General features: G+C 36.8%; 2 protein-coding genes and 1 pseudogene across 2 annotated transcripts; 1 reads left to right on the top strand and 2 right to left on the bottom strand.

Moving 5' to 3' along the window:
- The first annotated feature begins 555 nt into the window (after window positions 1-555).
- On the top strand, window positions 556-2,124 carry LOC132644670 (extensin-1-like). Its single transcript, XM_060361269.1, has one exon. It carries the CDS (start codon window positions 556-558, stop codon window positions 2,122-2,124), a length of 1,569 nt encoding a protein of 522 aa, XP_060217252.1.
- Window positions 2,125-5,800: 3,676 nt separating this feature from the next.
- On the bottom strand, window positions 5,801-8,018 carry LOC132598954 (uncharacterized). The gene is made up of 2 exons (XM_060312123.1): window positions 7,861-8,018; window positions 5,801-7,296 (listed from the first exon to the last, which is right to left on the bottom strand). The coding sequence occupies exon 2, from the start codon at window positions 7,279-7,281 to the stop codon at window positions 6,220-6,222; it is 1,062 nt and encodes a 353-aa protein (XP_060168106.1). The 5' UTR covers window positions 7,282-7,296; window positions 7,861-8,018; the 3' UTR covers window positions 5,801-6,219.
- A 1,594-nt stretch (window positions 8,019-9,612) lies between these two features.
- On the bottom strand, window positions 9,613-11,648 carry LOC132644669 (probable polyamine transporter At3g19553; annotated as a pseudogene).
- Window positions 11,649-16,059: the final 4,411 nt, after the last annotated feature.

The following is a 16,059-nucleotide window of genomic DNA, read 5'->3' as shown; positions in this document are numbered from 1 at the left end:
TAGAAACATGCAGAAACTGCGAGCTGTTTTAGAAGGAGGTGACATGCATTTCTCTCCTTAGCTGGCTTATGCCAATTCTTTCTTTATTGCCCACTTGGTAAGCCATTTTGACTTTGATCCTCTACCTCTATAGTTGAAATTACAAAGAGACAAGGATCAGAAAGGACCATATCAACTGAATGTCCCTTATCTGCAAGGCCATTCACTCCACAGCCTTCATCATGCAAAAAGAACAAAGAAAATGTCACCATTTCTCTGTTCAGTTTATAGTTTAGAAATTTTCAAATCTTAACTACTTTGTGCTATCCCTCTTTGTTTTTATTTTAATTTTTTGTATCTTTTTTGGTCACCTGAGAGTACCTCCAACTTAGTAATGGCCAAGTCTTTATTTGGCCTTTGCTCTCTTCTTAGTGGGTAACCATGAAACCATTATATCAATGTCAACCAGAAAGATGCCACATTGCTATATAAAAACCAGAGCTCCCTTCTCAAATATGCAGGACAAGTTTTAATTCTCTCTGTCTCTTCTCTAAGTAAAGTTGGTTTGCAGATAAAATGAGAAGCTTAGGGAAGCTGGGGCAATGGCCCCTACTTGTAGCTGCTTTGGCAATTTGCTTAGCAGCCAGCACTGTTTTTGCTGATCACTCCTATGGGTATACTAAACCCTCACCTTCTTACAACTCTAAGAAGTACTACAAATCACCATCTCCGTCTAAGTATCATGTACCTACTCCTTACTACAAAAAACCTGGAAAATCTGCTGAATATTCTCCATCACACAAATATTACAAAGCACCTCTTCTTTCGAAGCACAACTATTACAAGTCGCCATCGCCAGTAAAATATTATAAATCACCCTCACCAGTAGTAAAATATTATAAATCACCCTCACCAGCAAAATATTACAAGGCGCCTACTCCTTCAAAGCATTACTACAAGTCACCAATTGCAAAGAAGTATTACAAGTCACCTGCTCCTTCAAAGCATTACTACAAGTCGCCAATTGCAAAGAAGTATTATAAGTCACCTACTCCTTCAAAGCATTACAAGTCGCCTGCTCCATCAACGCACTACTACAAGTCACCATCGCCGGTAAAGTACTACAAGTCACCTGCTCCTGCAAAGTATCACAAGTCGCCAACTCCTTCAAAGCACTACTACAAGTCACCATCGCCAGTAAAGTACTACAAGTCACCTGCTCCTGCAAAGTATTACAAGCCGCCAACTCCTTCAAAGCACTACTACAAGTCACCATCGCTAGTAAAGTACTACAAGTCGCCATCGCCGGTAAAGTACTACAAGTCACCTGCTCCTTCAAAGCATTACTACAAGTCACCAACTCCTTCAAAGCATTACTACAAGTCGCCATCGCCGATAAAGTACTACAAATCACCTGCTCCTTCACAGCACTACTACAAGTCGCCAACTCCATCAAAGCACTACTACAAGTCTCCCGCTCCTACTAAATACTACAACTCACCGCCACCAACAAAATATTACAAGTCACCAGTTTACTACAAGTCTCCACCACCACCAACTTATTATGTAAAATCACCTCCACCCCCTCCGAAATACTACGAGAAATCACCTACATACTACAAGTCACCTCCACCTCCTCCAAAATACCAATCACCTTCTTATTACAAGTCACCTCCACCTCCACCACCAAAATATTATGAGCAATCACCAACTTATTATAAGTCTCCACCTCCACCTTACTATAAATCTCCACCACCTCCACCAAAGACCTATGAACAAGCACCGTCATACTATTCACCTCCACCACCTACGAAGTACGAGCAATCTACCACCTATGCCTCACCTCCACCACCTACGAAGTACGAGCAATTTGCCACCTATGCATCACCTCCACCACCAACCAACTACGCCTCACCTCCACCACCTACCAAGTACGAGCAATCACTCACCTATGCTTCACCTCCACCACCAACCAACTATGCCTTACCTCCACCACCTACGAAGTACGAGCAATCTGCCACCTATGCATCACCTCCACCACCAACCAACTATGCCTCACCTCCACCACCTACGAAGTACGAGCAATCTGCCACCTATGTTTCACCTCTACCTCCATCACCATCTCCCCCACCAACCTACTACTGATATTGAAATCTTTAGCTTCAATATTTTTCCACCATTTCCTTGACTTTTAACTCATTTTCATCCTCCTGTTTGGAGCATTTCCATTTACTCTGCCAATTTTTTTTTCTTTCCAAAATAATGGCTTGCTTGTTGCGTGTTCTTTTGTTGTAATAATTTGTAATATGTATTTTTTTGAGATCAAAATTAAGATCTCGAGATCTCCATCAGTTGGATCATTGAATCAAAAGACTCTTTGGTGTATTCTCCTGAGAATTATATTAATGCTTACCACAATATTCTTGTTTTTGAAGAAATCAGAGACTTTGTTATTAATTTGAAGAGATGCTGCAATAATTCGAGATAGAATTGTGAGCTAAAATATTTCAGTCAGAAGGTACAAGATTGGAGAAAGAATAATGATAACCATCCTGCCATTATAGTGTTATTATCAACTTAAGTCTTTTGTGTATTTACAATTGAGGAGTTGGTCAACAGCAGATAAACAATTAAGACTCTATGTAGGAAAACACATTTAACACATGCTAGACATTTACAGGGTTGGGTATGATGCACCAGAAAACCTTGAGCTTTTGATTCATTTTCCTCCAAACAGCAGATGAGAGCTTACAATTGTTCTCCCAGTACACTTCATTTAACATCAAACAGACAACGACAACGACATGTGTTGCAATTGAGTAGCTAAAGCCTATAGCTCAAGGAAACGATGCTACAAGTTCAGCAATGATCCCACGACGTTCAATCTACATCCATTATATACAATGGGGTTACAAACACCTAAATCATTCTGTGGCCCGATCAGTACAGTATAGTTCATGCATACAGTTGCATCAGCGCATCCACAAAGTTCGGTGCAGTTTAGCCTTGGGGCATATTATCATATCAAAGTCGGTTCAGTTCAGTCAGTATATGCATTGGGCAGTCAAAAAATAGATGGTTGATATTCCCCGAGTTGCTGGGACAAAGGTTAACATCTGTTGCACAAGGTAAAACCTCTTCTCTGCAGATTCAACTAAGCCAGGCACGCTCAATATAGGAGAAGAAATTAGATGGAGGCCAAAACATAGACAAGAAGAAAGTTCATTGTCATGTTGTGGAGAAATTATGAGACAGAACAGATAGAGACGTGTGTGATATTTAATGTGCCAATCTTATAAAATGTGCTTCTATTCCTTTTGAGTTCAAATTTGTTCGTGCACAAAAAGAATTTCTTATATTGCCTCCATTGTAAGGCAACATAGAGCTTAGCTTGTGCGAGGATGTGCAGAATTCTGAAGCTACATCAAGGCTGTCAGAATTTGTGCATACATACCACAGTAAACAGTGGGAGCATGTTGATGTACAGAAGTACTACACTCTGATGGTCGATAAAATAGACTGACATATGACAATATTTGAGAAACAAAATAAAAAAAAAGAAAAGCAATAGTTCAAATTAACAACACTGAAAAAGAATGATTAAAAAGGACAGTTTACTGCAGGATGATGTCAAGGACACTGTTCTTGATTCAGTCGGCCCATTTGGTTTGGATTTTCAAATTGATTCCTGATTATTTAGAAAAGTAAATATCAGATAATTGAAAAAATTATTCAGTTTCACTAAAATGATAGCAAATGCTAAAAGAAATTGTAACCACACACTGATTCTGATTACATTGCTTACTATACAAAAAGAACTGAAAATCAAGTAACTTAATCCAACACAAACAGATCTGTACATCTATCTTCAATCTACAAGCTATGGTATAGTTTCCCTTTTATTTATTTTCAATCCTACCTTGTTTTCGTATTTTGCTTCTTTTCTGGCAAGTAATTAAACAACAATCGCTTCAATGATGCAAAGTTTCACAATATTCAGCTTCCCCAAATAATCACTGGAAAAGAGTTAACAAAATTTGTTTTGGTCCCTTTCAAACATAGTATAACAAAATGTACTGTACACAATTATTGTATATGAAAACATTGGCTAATTAAAACTCAATTGAATCAGTAAAAAAATTCAATCCAAATGGGAAAGCCCTCCACATGTTTTTTGCTCTATCTAATGCTGGTATACATGTTCATGTATTACCTGGTAAGGAGAATTAGCTGAGATAATAAAGTGTCACTATTTTAAGAACATATATTTTATAAATTAAGAGAAAATTAGAAGTGCAAACTGCAGTATCGCAGGAGAAGGGATGGCAAGCGCAAGTCGGAGAAAAGAGCCCCACCAACATACATAAAAGTTTCTAACTGTACTAACAAGCAATTTAATGACAAGAAGAGCATGCCTTAACCTCAAAACATTTAAAGGGTTTTGTATTTTGGATGAACTAGAATGAAAGCACAGAAAAGAGAAATAAACCCATCAAGCATACTGAAGTCCACTGATAAGCTTTGAACAGAGATGTTACCTTTTGAAGCCAATACTGTAATCTAAGTTGCTCGGACTCGGGTGCCGGTATCCGATACGGGTACGGATCCGAGTGTCGGATTCGGCAAAATCTAAATTTTAGGATTCGGGGGTGCGGAACCAGGTATGGATACAGGTGTGGGGATTCGGCAAAGAAAATTCAAAATTATAAAAATAGAGCTACAAAAGAACACGATCCCCTTGCATTCTTCGTTTCTCTCTGTTTGTCCTGAAACATGAAGCAACGACTATGAGACAAAAGGACTATAAAATACCAAAGGTATACCATTTCCCATGTCTTAAATCTGTTTTATCTTTCATTTTGAGAAATCAAAATCTCAATTTCCCCCCAAATTTGTCCCAATATCCGAAGTTGGTTGACCGTATCCGGGACGTATCCCGCACCCGCACCCGTCCCGTGTCGAGACGGGTGTGGCATCAAAATGAAGAGTTCGCGCAACTTAGACTGTAATTGTATATCACTTGAAGGCTTGAAGCCACCAATCAGGCATCTTATTGGACAAATTCAGTTCAAACTCAACAATTTAAGGGCAATAAGTGCATGCCTCAACCTCAAACTTTTAAAGGGCTTGGTCATTTGGATGGACTAGATATAGGGATGACAAGGTGAGAAAGAAACGCCCACCAACATTCAGAAGTGCACTAACAAGCAAAACAATAAGGAAGAGTAACAATGTTTAATACGATAGAAACAGAAGACACCAAAAGCAACGAGTCTTTGGACCATGATGTAACCTTTTGCAGTCAACGCTGGAAGCATATACATAACTTGAAGGACTGAAACCACCAATAAGGCATCACATCACTTCAGATCAAACTCAATAATTTTGGGGCGGCCACAACCTCGTACTTCTAAAGGGCATTATCATTTGGATGGACCAGAAAGTAAGAATGACAAAGTGAGGAAAAAAGCCCACTAACATCCAGAAATGCAGTAACAAGCTAAACAATCAAAAAGGAAAAAATATAAGATATGCTAGAGACAAATGACTGCTGAAAGCAACCGTTCTTTGAACCATTATATTACATTTTGCAGCCAATAATGGAAGCATATGTCACCTGAAGCTTGAAGCCACAAATGAGGCATCACATTGGACAAAGTTATAATCAAGAAGTACATATCTCACCTCATTCATCTCTAGAGGAGGAACACACTTGACACCTCAACCCAGGAAGAAGAAAAAAAATGTCCACTTCACTGGACATAGGAAATATAATTGTTGCTTCTATGTTGCAAAAATGGATCATTGAAGAGACAGAAAATTGGAAAATCTTTGGAGCTGAAAGCACTCAGTAATGGTTAGAAATTGATTCACTTGATGACTTCTCAGTTACAATAGCACACAGCTGCATGGAACTAAATGATTTATTTCATGAAAGTATTTCATAGAAAACCTCAGCTGTAAAATGAAAAATGACATAAAACCGAGTGCTTCTAAACAATATCTATGAGTAATCTATGTAAACATGTCCCTTTCAAGGGACCAATTCTCCTAGAATACAAATCTCATCCCACACATCCGACGAGTTCCCACAATATTCACATGCTTGTTCCTTTGACAATTCTCACTTATACTTCATTTCGTGAGAAATCATGTCAAGAACCTCATCATCAAATCAGACGCAAAAGCTTGAAATCTCCACTTATCCATCTGGTAACAAGATTGATGACAAAGAGCTGTTTATTCTGAAGCAGACGCACAGACCTTCTCAAGTAGCGTGGACCAATCTCCCCCAAGTATACGAGGATTTATCTCCATTGCCACTCGGAAATCCAACATACTTACACACGAGGATTTTGTTTGTCTTTTTGTATAATTCCCAGGAAATTGCCCGTACCATCCAGGCAGTATTTGGCCATTACGACGTCTGATATGTTCATTTGTATGTCGAGAGCCAGCCAGTCCTATGCAAGGTTCAATCAGCCTTTTCAAAAATGCATCTAAACTATTATTTAGCAGGTTAGCACAGTCCAATGATATGCCAAGCCCCTCTGACTCTAACTTCTGCTCCAAACGGCTTTTTAACGATCTACTATCAGGCAATTCTCTATGGCTTTGACAAGTCTCCAGACTAAAGTTGTACACAGATCCACTATGGAGAGTTTTCCGAGCACCACCAACATTCACAGAAATTCCGAGAGGGGCAGTGACGAGGCTTCTGCTTTGAATGCCTGGACTTCCAACAAATTGTTCAACTTCTTCCCCATCTTCTACAGATGCAACTTCAACTGGAGGTCTGCTACCAAGAGAATGCAATTCCGTGGCACTTTGCTGTTCTTGTATCCTCGGTGCTGCTTCTTCACAAGTTATAGGGCTCTTCCCAAGTGGTCCAAGAGGACTTGGACGGTCCCGCAACCTTCTGTCCCTACTAACTGGAGACCTGGTTTTGCGAGGTGATGAGGGAAATGCATCACCATAGAGCGACTGTAGACAACTTCTTTGGTAACCATTCCCGACCTTGATGCTGAGAGATTCATCAACCTTTTTAGGTTTTGGTGGAGGAACCTTAGACAAAGAGGCATTTTTCACAATGGAGAGAAGGAGACGATTATGTAGGTGGATATTCTCTCTCCCAATAGTTCGAATGCAAGACTTATCGAAGTCAACCTTGCTCAGCTTTGAACTGAAAAATCTACTAAGCTCATTGAAGTACTTTTCAGCTCTCTGCTGCCCAATCTTCCTACATATCAGATCTCTCAGCTCTAATGTATCAACTCGAGTATAATGGTGCTTGCTCACCATTTTCAATCGAAGCTCCTAGACATTCAAAATACCAGACTTTCGTGAATTTCCAGCAAAGATCAGAAACAAATAACATCATTTACTACCGATACCCAAAAAGCCCTAATTGCAAATACACTTTCCTAGTTTGCAGTGTTAAAATTCAACTTTTCAAGACTTAGATCAAATGGAATTAATCCATGAATTAACTAGACCAAGATAATGTCAGCAATTCTTCCATTACTAGTTCCAAATATGCATTAAAGACAGCTTTTACCCCCCCCCCCCCCCCCCCCTCCCCAATTTAACAATTTCAAAGTAGAATTAACCTCATTTAAAAAAATGAAAGTAAAACTAACCCAATTGAGAGTACCATCAAACGAAGTAAAAATAATTAAACAAAAAGGAAGCTAAACCCAAATTCAAATTAACCGATCGAGGAACATAGAGAGAGAAACCAGATGAGAATCAAACTAAAATTAAAGACAATTAAGCATTTGACATGAAATTAAGGAAACCCTTTTGATAATTAAACAAGAAGATTAAAAACCCCAATTAACGAAATTGAAGTAATGACACAAACATAGAATAGGAATTGACCTGTGTGTGGACGAAGACGACGTTCGAGTTGGTCACTCAAAGCTTGTCTTTTTATTTTTTTATTTTTTTAATCGGGTCTGTTTTGAGGTATGCTTTTGCGATCCGTCTGTCTTTTGTAAACTAATTTTTTGGTTTATTGTGTTTCGACTTTCGAGTAATGAACATAAGCCAAACACGAATAGTTCTCACTTATAAGACCTAATGTCACACGTGCGATATTTGTAAGTCATGTCCGTATTATTAAACTCTGAATGAGCTAGTTTCATTGGACCGTGTTTGGCTGATGCCGTCTACTACCCTCAACCAAATGGCGGCAATTTTAGGCGCCGTATAAAATAAAAAATGGTTTTTATGTATATTTGGAGAAGTTTTATATTAATACCCCTTGATAACTAATGTTAAATAAATAGCTTTGTTTTCATTTGGATCCCAAAATAGTAGTATCAAACTTTGTTTACTTGCTTCAAGTATATAGCTGGAATTCTAGAAATATTTCTTTACAAAATTAGTCTATTTATGTAAACTCACATTTGAAAGTCATAACTAAGCAGGTAAACGAAAAGGGAAATAGTACAAATAATGTGTTTTTTACCACTGTCAGATAAAAAAAGAGCCTTTATTTTTATAGAGCACATAATAGATCAATGTTGTTGACCTTCTTCAACAACAATTATGACTTGCTAAGACTGTTTTGTATAAATACTACAGTAGTAATGAAAAAAACACACGTATCAGTTTTTATTAATTAAAGAGGTCGATAAACCGATAATCGTACTATGTTCAAATGATAAACCAGGTAAACTTAAAAAATGCATGTGAGTAGGAATAATAATAAGTAGTACTTATTTTTGTGAATAGGAGATCAAAAAGTTAGAAGTACAGAGTATTATGGTATCGCATATTTCTGTTGGTTGTAATGGCTTAATAATTGAGGTAATAGTACCACCATTGCCTTAAAGTAAGGTATTTATAATTATCCATTTTAGAAGATAAAAGAGCAGGCAGGTGGAAAAGGCTGAAATATGAGCCGTCAGCAAATGCCTTGTTGAAGAGAAAGAACAAGTTCCCAGAAAGGTACACATTGCAACTATCCAGCTCAATTAGACTTCATTTTCGGTGTGGTGGCTTGACAAGAACAAAATTTGCACGAAAGAAGATCCGAATGCATTAATCTTCAGTTGTCAATCAAAATTTGGAGAGCAATCTGAAATGGTTAGTTCACGATCTGCAGTTCATAAGAACTTAGAACAGATTCCTACTCAATATTGCTGTCTATACATTTCACAGATTCCTACTCAGGTAATCTGCCGAGTTAATAGATATGCCATATTTTTGTTATCTTGAACTTTGTATGTATTCTATCTGATACCATTGTACAAAATATGAAAACATCTACTCTAGTTCTGAATTTTCTATTGTCAATGTCTCAGAATCTTGTATTTTCTCTAGACTCCACGAGTCGGCTAAGAAATGCTTCATCAGAAACACCTTCCTGACAGGTCCTCCAGATCATTAGCTTGATGTTTCTTCTGGACAAAGCTAATGCTCTTTACGAAAAAGTAAAAGATACCTATAACAATGGTTTAGCATGCGACATTCTAAGTACAACTCGCAAGAGCAAACATCACTCTAAAATATGTTTTGGAAAATCATGATCATCATAGCTAAGAAGATGGAATACTTCTATGTTTTGTTGAGATTTGAAGTTCTAATATCAAGGAAAAGGCCTTGTGAACTACAAGTGCTTAATCATTAAAAGTGTAGTACAAAATGTAAAGAATCAATGGGAAACCTGTCAAACCTTGAAGCAAATATAGAAGGAAGCATTCCCGTTTCACTTAATCCAAGAAGTTGGAAGGCATCACTGCTCGTTTCAGCTTCAAATAAACCCATACTGGACATCGCAGCAGCAGGCAGCAGCAGCCTGGATCCACCATTTCAGCCAAAAGCCAACAATCAGCGTTACAACTTGCGCAAAGCCACCATTCCACTCACTATGATTTGAATCCAAAGTTCCTGCTGTGCAAGAAGTGAAATAAGATATGAAGAAACCATCAAAATAACGGTCCTAAGAGTGCCTTTGGAAAGCATTGGCCTCCTCGAGACATGGTATTGATGTATCCCCTCCATTCCACCTTCTTGAAATACACAATAAATCCCAGGAATTAAGGGAATCCCCATCACACCAAAACAGGAAAGTGCAAAACTTGCAAGCAAAACAGCTGAAAATCCAAGAATATGCAGGCCTCTACAATTCAAGTGTGTGAAAGAGATAGTAAGTGCCAAACTCCTAATAGGGATCGAATTCTTCCAATGAAGTGATTAAATATAAATAACGAATGCTTCACGTAATCAAGAAAAAATATTGGGTAAAGAGCGTTATCCATAACACCCTAAACCATTTCCAAAAGCCTTCTTGAAATTCCCTGAAAGGGCCAAAAGCTGATGAAATCCAAATGACATATCCTCCATTTGCAGGAAACCTTGTGGAAAGCTCATCTGTGCTAGAGCTTCAGCTATGCCCCAAAATAAAGGGAAAATCAAGAAGCCAAACAAATATAGCAAAGGGCCAACCCTGCTCTCGCTGAATCTTCAACAGCTGAAATTTCATGGAAAATAAAAGTAATAAAAGGCAACAAAGCTAACTTTGGATTTCTCTTCTTACTAGCATTGTTCTTTACATCATTCACATTCCTCCTCACCTATCCACAGATAAACCCAAAATGGGGAGTTGAAGTCAATGAAGAAGCTCCATTTGCCATGGATCTACCCCAGAGGAACTATGAATGGATACAGTTGCATTTTTTTTTTTTTTTTTTTTTTTTTTTTTTTTTTTTTTTTTTTTTTGAGAATGGGCCACAATTGATTACGGATATAGCTGCATTCCTCAAACTTAACTAAGGTTTGCAAGTTGCAGCATCCTTCCAAATCATTCAGAGAAGTGTTTGAAGTGCTATGTATGGGTCCTCCAGGATTCCAATTCAAGAATATGGGCTACGTTGTTCTTATGATGAAATGATTTGACCATGGAGCATATGAGTTGAAAATGAATAAGTTCTCAGTGCCAATAAAATGTACAGAACATCAAGCATTCTTTTTCTTCTTCTTTTTTTCCCTTTTCAGGAGAAATCAGACAATAATTTCTTTTATTGGTGAAACAGCTTGAGTACATAACAGATTTTGAAAATATAATGTGTCAATGGTGACAGCAAAATACAATCCAAAACAACTTAACTGGAACAACCCAAAAGTGATATGGCGATAAATTTTAGAGTACCAAGTGTTTGTTACTCAGAGTAAGCTCTTCATTTCCAGCCCAACTACGAAAGCAATCCTAACCCTGGAACTCAGAATCATAAAAATCACAGTGCATTTCAAATAAAGAAAGGTGCAAACTGTAAATGTCGTCACACAGACCAGCACAAATTAGGTCTATGCCTCATACTAGAATAGAGAATGTGTCCTAACTGATAATGCCAAAGAGTATCCTGCAAATGTAAAGGATTGTAAAAAGAAACCGAATTTGAAACAATTTTATTTATACACAAATCTGAACGTACATTGTTGAAAGTAGCTACAGACTTGTTTATATGCAAATTTTCAGCTAAAATGGAAGGAACAGAAGATGTAAATGATAAAGTGGAAAGGCAAGCATCATGAGGTAACAGCAAACCGAATAGTCCATTCGCAACTTTCCTCTTATTAAAATGTGCTGTAGATCCGTGGATCTTATCACATTTATCTATAGTGTCACCTTGTTTCTTAAAATAATTGCTCTCGAGATTCATTTTCTAGCATCATTAATGTTCATTTTCTGCCCAGATTGCACTTCCCTTAGCATCTCTTCTTGAATAAGGAGAGTATACGCTTTGATTGAGTGACGGCAAGGGGCTCATCATCAAACTTCTTCCTCTAATCCCAACGTAACACTCATTTAACCCTATAAGGAATTGCATCAATTTTCTATCTTCCTCGGCCTTGTAAAATTGCGACTTAGCACCACAGTCACATTTCATGTTACAATACATACTATTTAGTTCATTCCAGATACTACTCAATTTTGTAAAATATGTAGCAATGTTGCTTCTTCCCTGTTTCAATCCTACTAACTCCTTATATAATCGGAACAATTTAACTCCATATGGTTCCTCAAACGTCTCTTCCAATCTACAGTACATATCCTTAGCAGAGTTTGAATATACAACGCTTTTCGCTATTTCTTTAGACACAGAATTGAATATCCATGACCATACTATAGCGTCGCACCTTTCCAAATACTATAACCTGATCCATCAAATACTAACCCGTTACTGTGTTCTCTGATCCGTTGAGATAATACGGATCAATTGTAGCCTCCATAACAAGAAGAAATAAAAATGCAGTGATATTAGAAAAACAAAGCAATTGTAGAAATTTTCTACTGTACTATTGAATTGAATATTGTACGTTGCTTTTTATATAGTATACAAAACAAAAGGAATAAAATTTGTTATGGCCTATACACGTGGCCTTCTATTATTGACTACGCCCTGTAACTAATTTTGTGGACTAAAGTGAAATAAAAAGAATATACAGGTATATTAGGGTTTGTGTACAGGAAGGTTCTGGAAGAATAATTGCGTGTATGCAGGTGTACATATTGTGATTCTAAACTAGATCTGAATGAAATTGATTTGTGCGATTTTCTGTTTTAAGAAGAAATTCAACTTCAGAATTCACAGAGATTTATCGATTAGAAGAATACATTTTCATCATAAAAGTTACGAATTCTGAATCTGTAAAAGCACATTCTAGAGAGAATTCATGTGACCGGTAAAAGATATTTTTATTGAAATGAGACTATCTACAGGTCACAGTGCTTATATAGAAAATCCTGAGCGGCAAAGAGGGAAAAAAAAATGGACCAACCGACATACTTAAAATTCTATTGACACGTATCAGTATCTCATTGAATCTGAGCTAATTGAAACAAAGCAGTTGTCAAATCTATTTGGGCCTTATATTACAGACTAGTAAACTATGTGTGATGCACGGGGCTCACATAATTAATTTAATTATTCAATTTAGCTAGTTTTTATGATTCGTATATTTTACAAAAAATAATAAGATTCTCCTTAGTGAGTTTTTATACTCTCTCTGTTTTAATTTATGTGAACTATTTTCTTTTTAGTCTGTGTCAAAATGAATGACCTTTTTTCTAATTTGGAAACTAATTCACTTTATGAAAGGATTTACGGCCACACAAATATTCAAGACTTAGTTTGAGCCACAAGTTTCAAAGTCTTCACTTTTTCTTAAATGTCGCGCCCAATTAAATGAGTTCACATAAATTGAAACGGAGGGAGTATTTTTTTTTTCTTTTCCTCTTATTTTTCCCCTTAATTTCTCAATTGTAGTTAAAATTTATCTTATTTTAGTTATGTCCGCCTCTTTTTATATTTAGTAAGTTGACAATTCAAATATCCTACATGTCAAGTTTATAATCACAAGATTCAAAGGATATTTTATTAGATGATACACATTTTTAATTTAGAACCACAAGATTTAAAAGTCTATCTTTATTTCTTAAACTCCGTGTCTAGTCAAACATAGACACTTAAATTGAGACAGAGAGAGTATATGTCAAATGAAGGAAATGAAATGACAATTAAGACGTTGCGGACCCGTGGGGAAAATGTAAACACACCGGAGGTAGAATTAATGTTCAACTTTTGAAATGTACACATGTTAGTCCCTGCTTAGAGTACAATTTCAGTTGCTTTTTGTACAACTTTTTGTTGCTGTGTTCGTCCACCTTGGGCGTTTATATATAATAAGAAAAATATAGAATAAAAAAATAGATATATATATTTTAATAATGTGGCCAAGTAATATGGAACGAAGGAAGTACTTCATTTATTAATTCTTAAAGAACGTGAAAATTCAAGTACAGTAACGTGGCCAGGTAATATGGGACGAAAGGAGTACTTCATTTATTAATTCTTAAAACGTGAAAAGTCAAGTAATGTAGTCAAGTAATATGGGACGGAGGGACTATCTCATTTATTAATTCTTAAAGAACGTGAAAAGTTAACAAGTAAAAGTGCACGGAGGAAATAAATATGTGTCGGAGAATTAAAATTGAAGTGCATACATGTATACATGAGAAGAGAATCAATATTCAGAAAGAACGTGAAGTTTCAAAAGTGAAAAAGTAAAAGTGCAAGGAGGAAATAAATATGTGTCGGAGAGTTAAAATTGAAGTGCATACGTATATACATGAGAAGAGAATAAATATTCAGTACTATGACATATGTCCACGTGGGATTTATTAATTCTTAAAGAACGTGAAAAGTCAAAAGTGAACAAGTAAAAATGCACGGAAGAAATAAATTTGTGTAGGAGAATTAAAATTGAAGTGCATACGTCTATGTTGACACCCAATTTTGTCCCGCCTCCCCTCCGAAATACCTATTTACGCTTTTAATATTTTGGCAAATCTAAAAAAAAAATGTATTTATATTTTTACTGTAATTATTAGTTTTTATTAATACCGGCATTGCATTATGCTGTCATTATCTTTTATTACCATTTCTACTACCATTATTATAATTATTATTGTTATTATTATTATTATTATTATTATTATTATTCACAATTTTTATCATTTTACCAGCTTATGCGCACGCATCGCATTTGTTTTCGCACCGTTAAATAATATCTTTCATTTACTATTGAACTTTAAAAAATATTTTGCACAACTATTACGACGTCATATCATTTTATTTTCATCTAAATATTAATAAACGCATACTTTATATTAGGGGATATTTTAGCACACTCAGTATATGATTAATTTAAAACGGGCCTCTTTAGAACCCGTACTATTTTCGGATCAATTCATAAAATTCAGCCCAAATAATTACCCAACCAGCCCATATTTTAGCCAACCCAGTCCATTAAATCATTTGGACCCGACCCGGATTCGTTCAAAATAAAGGAAAGGGTTTCCTTTCATTTTCGTCTCCTTCACGCCGCCAACCCCCCTATCGCTCTCTCTCTCTCCTCTCCCTTCCTCTTTCACTCCCTACTCCCACTCCCTTCTCTCTATTTCTCCTTCATCATCTTCGTCCCCACCACCGCCGCCTACATCCCGCTCCCACTTCCCTCTGTTCCCCACTTTCCCTTGTTCCCCGCTCATCTCTCTCTTCTGGTCAAACGAAAAGCCCTAAAATTTCCCTATAAGTACTCACTTTTTGATCCAGTTGAGGGAGGGGTTTTCGATTCAAAAAATTCCCCAAGAAACTGAGGTTTTTCGAGTCGCAAGAAATCCCCCATAGATGACATTAATTCTTTTAGTCGTATTGTTCGATATCGAGTCAAAATCTACACCATTTTTGTTCTATTTTGCCCTCGGCATCTGTTTGGATTCGAAGGGCATACAAATTCGGGATTTGTAGTGTTTCGAAGTAGATTTGAAGTGTTCGAGGTTATATCGAAACCTTCGCCTCACTTCGCTGCACCCGAAGAAGGTAATTCCCCATCCCTCTTATCATTTGCATTGGGTGCGGTTTTTCTTTAGTTATTTGCGGCTAATTATGTGTTGTATTAGCATGTTTCATAGTTAACTGTTTTTATGTTGTTGTTTAGATTAATGACTACGTGGTATGGATTAGATGTTGTTAGTCTTACATTTTACTAAGTACACGTCTGGTTCAGAATCACCTAAATCTGGTCATATGCTTAGTTAAATTAATGGATTAAAATCGATCTGTGTATGGCCCTGTTTGGACTTGTGTCAGTTCACATAAAGTGTAGAATAGTGTGTTTGTTTCTGCTCCTGCATTAGCATACGGCCATTAGGGATTTGTTTACTTGCGCGAGTGAATAGTTTGATTGCATTGTGCTGGCTTGGAGGCTTTGTGTAGTCAAATTGCTAATGATGTTTATGTAGTATGCTTGATGGTTTACCTGATCCATATGGAACCTGCGTGTGTTTGTTTTCTGTTTGTGGCTTTATTTAGGTCCTTTAGAACATTATTGTGCTCCAAATCGAGTATTTGAACTCTTGGAAGTGGACTGACATGAATATTAAAGAACTTGTGTGTGTATGCTTGATGGTTACCTGTGTGTATTTCTTTTCTGTTTATGGCTTTATTTAGGTCCTTTAGAACATTATTGTGCTCCAAATCGAGTATTTGAACTCTTGGAAGTGGACTA

The sequence above is a fragment of the Lycium barbarum genome, chromosome 6, assembly GCF_019175385.1.
Source record: "Lycium barbarum isolate Lr01 chromosome 6, ASM1917538v2, whole genome shotgun sequence".
In the NCBI taxonomy this organism is placed as follows: domain Eukaryota; kingdom Viridiplantae; phylum Streptophyta; class Magnoliopsida; order Solanales; family Solanaceae; genus Lycium; species Lycium barbarum.
Note: the sequence above shows the minus strand (reverse complement) of the source record. Positions and strands in the feature narration are given on the sequence as shown.